Here is a 4,040-nt window from a genome sequence, read left to right as displayed (position 1 = left end):
AGGGCACCTTCCAGGCCTTTTCTCTGGCCGTGGCCTGGGCCTGTCACCCCTGGTGAGTCCTCCCTGCCAGGCTGGAGTGGGGGTGGCCTTGAGCCCTGGGAACTCGGCGTCCCCGCCCCGCCTTCCCCGACCCCTCGCCAGGCACTCGGGACCCAGCAGCGTGTAAACCAGGGACACCTCCACCCTCAGTGGCTGCCCCTGTGCAGGAGACAGACCACAGGTAAACGAATGCACATTATGCACGATTGCTGGAGAGAAACGGGGTTAGGGCGAGGGCGGTCTCGGGGACCCCCAAACTGCAGGTGACGAGGAAGGAATTAGATAAAATAGCTGAGCCGACCCTGAATGAAGCTGCGCCGCTGAGCCCTCATCCGAGCGTGTCCCTGACTCCGTCATGGGCCTGGGAGGCTCCCGGTGTCTCAGTGAGAAACCCCGTTCTGGACTTCATGTCTGTCCCTCCTTCTGCCTCAAAGAGCATGACCAGCCATCTCACCTGCGGCTGATTGCGGACGTGGCACACCTGCTCCCACTCAGGGCTGCACACCTGCTCCTTCCTGGTCTCCAGGTGGAATTGCCGTTGGCATGGCGACCTTTCTCAGGGGTCCCGTCTCAGGTCCCGGCGAGACTGCATCCTTTGGATCAGTCAGCATTCTGGATCTGAAGCAGCAGAAACTGACTCGGTGATCTACGCAGGAAATGAGCTTAGTACAGAGGATGCTGGTTAGCTCACAGGTGCAGAAGACACACGAGGAGGTCAGAGGCATGACAGGTTCCCTGTGCCAGGGCTCAGGCTGGTGAGGGGTGACTGAGGCTGCCCCCCTGCTGGCTCTGGGTGCTCTGCACACCTGGAAACACCTGCACATTTCCTGCTTGTGTGGGGTCCTCAAGACAACCTCACTTCTGACGCCCACTGCAAGTCCGGGGGTCCCTAAGGCCACTCTCAGTTTCAATGACTTGCTAAGTCTCACAGGACTCAGAAAAGCTGTAATGCTCAGGGTTACAGTTTATTACAGCCAATGGTACAGGTTGGAACCTGCAAAGGGAAGAAACACACAGGACCAAGTCCCAGAGAAACCAGGCGTGGGGTCTCAGCCCTGCCCTGTCCGGGGAGTCGCGTGGGCAGCGCTGCATTCTCCCAGCTGTGACGAGTGACAGCACGTGCAGTGCCGCCGACCAGGGAGGGTCGCCGAGACTTGGGGTCCAGGCTTCTCACTGGGTTTGGTCACACAGACATAGCTGCCTCGCCCATGTGGCTGCTCTTAGCCTCCCAGCCCTCTGGAAGTCGAGCCGATGCTGTGTGGCCACAGGCCTGACCGTAAATCACGTTGCAGCAGAGACAGTCTGGTGCGGCTCAAGGCCCCAGGTAAACAAAGACTCTTATCAAGCAGCACCTCCCCGGGGCTCAGAGGTCACCTCCCTGAAGCTGGCGAGGGCCAGCCCTAAGGACCTTGGGAGCTTGTATGGACAAGCGGGACCTTCTGAGTTGACCCTTTCCTGCCCACGGCTGCTATAAGCGCAGCTTCTGCTCTGCGTCAAAGCCGGGCGTAGGAGTGTCTGGGTGGCCAGAGCTGGGCCCCGCGCAGCGGGGGCTGAGAGGCGGCATCTGCACTTGTCGGCATAGACAGGGGCTGCCCCTCACCTCCCCTGCTCTTGCGGGGACTTGCCTGAACACAGGAGGGTGCTTCCGCTCCCCCAGGTCACGGAAGGTCCATCCACTGTTAAACGATGGATCCAGAGTCTCACACGTGAAGGTGCGAGGTCCTGGTCTGCCTCTGCGTGTGTCGGATCTGCCTTGGTCTTGCTCTGACCCCAGAGGAGAAGGCTTCGGGGACGCATTCCCCGCCACCTCTCCGCTGGCCACGTGGGTAGCAGCGACACCAGATTCTTCCAGGCCGGGAGACCTGAGCCCATTGGAGCCCGGCGCCTTTGCCACGTGGGCTCTGGCGCCCTGCATGTGCCCACCTGCTGCTCTGGCATCGTGGGGTCTCCTGGAGGAGCAGGCAGGAGGACAGCGTCTCGCGTCCCTGACAACCCGACATGATCAGACCGGCTGGGGTGACTGTGCAGCCTCCGAGGCTCCCTCCTGCCCGAACGGCCCGGAACGGCCTCCCCGCGGGGTCTGGGCTGCCCGCTGCCGGGCGCCGCTCACGCCCTGAGGCGTCCGGGTCCGGCTCCGCCCACACCCATCCGCTGTACTTGGGTCGCCCCCTTGCCCGTTTCAGGGTCCACAGAGGTGACCTTCCAGCGTGTGCCGCGTCCCCTGACCCCGCCACGCTCAGCCTCGTCGGCAGCGCCCCGTCCTTCCGCACCCCAGTCGCCCGCCCCGTCTCCGGAGCCCTGTGCAGCCGCCCCCTTCTTCCTCTGCCGCCCCCCGCCTCCCGCCGCCGCTCCTCGGCGGGTAACCCTCGCGGTCGCTCCTGCACGGGCGTCTCGACCCCGTCGCGCTCTCCCTTCAGCACGCTTTGCTGAAAACCCATCCTGCGGGGTCGGTGCCGCTCCTCGCCCGCGCTCTGCGTCGTCCGGCTGCGCGGAAGGAAAGGACAACGCGCTCATTGTTCTCACTTTAAATTCACAACCGCTGACCCCCGGCGCGTCCGCAGCTCTCAGCCCTGCGCTTCCCGGTCCTGGTCCCCCCCGGCGTCCGTCTCTCCCTTCCCCAGCATCAGGTGCCCCCCCCACCCTCACTCTTGCCCCCCCACCTCGTTTCCTAGTCCAGCAGCTGGAAGAGGACGTCCCCAGCCCTGCCCCCTGCATCCGCCCGCTTCCTGGTCTGCGGGGAGCCCGCCTGCCCGCCCGCGAGGGGCAGCTGCCAGGCTCCTCTGGCTTCCTGCGCCCGGGCCCGCATCCCTCACCTGGACCGCATGGCCCCCCAGCAGCTGCCTCTTTCTTGCATCGTCCACAGCCTCTCTCTGGGAGCTCTTCCATCTACACACGTGAGCCTCCCTCGACACCCCCAGCTTCTGTTTTCCTTCCCCTGGCCTGCTGTCTGTCCACGGCTGAGCCCCTCCTCCCTGCGTGCTCTCTGAGCTCATCCTCCGCCCTGTTCATCTGTTCCGGCCACACCGTCCTCCCGCCTGTACCCGCGTGGCCGCCCTGCCCCCTCCTCGGGGCCTCGGCCGGGAGCCACCTTCCAACCGGGACTGACCAGCACAGCTCTCCCCCCGGGCTCCTCTGATCAAAACACCGCCTCGGGTTGGCCTCACAGAGTGTCACCCGAGCAGCGCGTGGGCCCCCAGCCCAAGGGACCACACTTAAGTTTAATGCTCTGCGGCCCCTGCCTTGGAACGTCTAATGATTTTGTCTCTGAGCTTGTTTTGCGAGTGGGCTTGGATGGGGTGGAGGAGAGGGCCCCCTCCCACCCCAGGGCCCCAGGCCCCGGCTCCCTGCCCTCCACGGGGCCTGGTGTGGGCAGAGAGGGCTCAAATCAGGCTGGGAGCCCACCCTGCAGAGTCTCAGCGTTGGGTGGCGGTGGCCGCCCCACACGGACGGCAGCACGGCAGCAAGCCTGGCGGACGCAAGCCCCTGGGGCCCCTGATCAGGGAAGCACGTGCGTCCCAGCGCGGAAGTCTAAATTCCTTGGGGGATCACCCGTCGGCGTGGTCTGTTGGGGTGCGGGCCTCTGGGAAGGGGAGACACCTGGCCCAACACCCCCAGACCCTGGCTGGCCGTCAGACCATCAGGAGGAGGACCTCACACGCCCGTGTGGCAGGAACAGGCCCCACAAACGTCCCCATGCCTGGTACCCTCCCTGGTATCAACCACGCCTTCCATCTTCTGTAATTATGAGTGTCTGGGGCCTCGCTGACCCGGAGGGATGGCCTCTCCCAGGTTCCCGATTCCAGGAGGCTGTAAACCACTCACCCGAGCGCCCCTGTCACGTGTAACCCAACCAGCCCGAGCCCCCCCGCCGCCCCCCTCTGTGGGCTCTCACACCCAGGGCAGGGCCAGCCCCGCGCCCCAGAGCCCCGGGATTGGCTTAGCCAGCCACTGCTGGGCTCCCCGAGGCATCCTCCCCTGGGAAGCCCAGTAAAGGCTCTGAC

The 4,040-nt window shown here is 65.0% G+C and overlaps 1 protein-coding gene across 1 annotated transcript in view; it reads left to right on the top strand.

The window, feature by feature from the left end:
* The first annotated feature begins 582 nt into the window (after positions 1–582).
* The window catches only part of LOC114484400 (formin-2-like), a 17,702-nt gene continuing 14,244 nt past the window's right edge, over positions 583–4,040 (top strand). Inside the window, exons 1-2 of the mRNA XM_055080724.1 lie at positions 583–680; positions 2,068–2,933. Of these exons, the coding sequence (XP_054936699.1) occupies positions 583–680; positions 2,068–2,933 (964 nt within the window). The remainder of the gene's footprint in view (positions 681–2,067; positions 2,934–4,040) is intronic.

Source organism: Physeter macrocephalus, chromosome 19, assembly GCF_002837175.3.
Source record: "Physeter macrocephalus isolate SW-GA chromosome 19, ASM283717v5, whole genome shotgun sequence".
In the NCBI taxonomy this organism is placed as follows: Eukaryota; Metazoa; Chordata; class Mammalia; order Artiodactyla; family Physeteridae; genus Physeter; species Physeter macrocephalus.
This window is presented reverse-complemented; position numbering and strand designations above follow the sequence as displayed.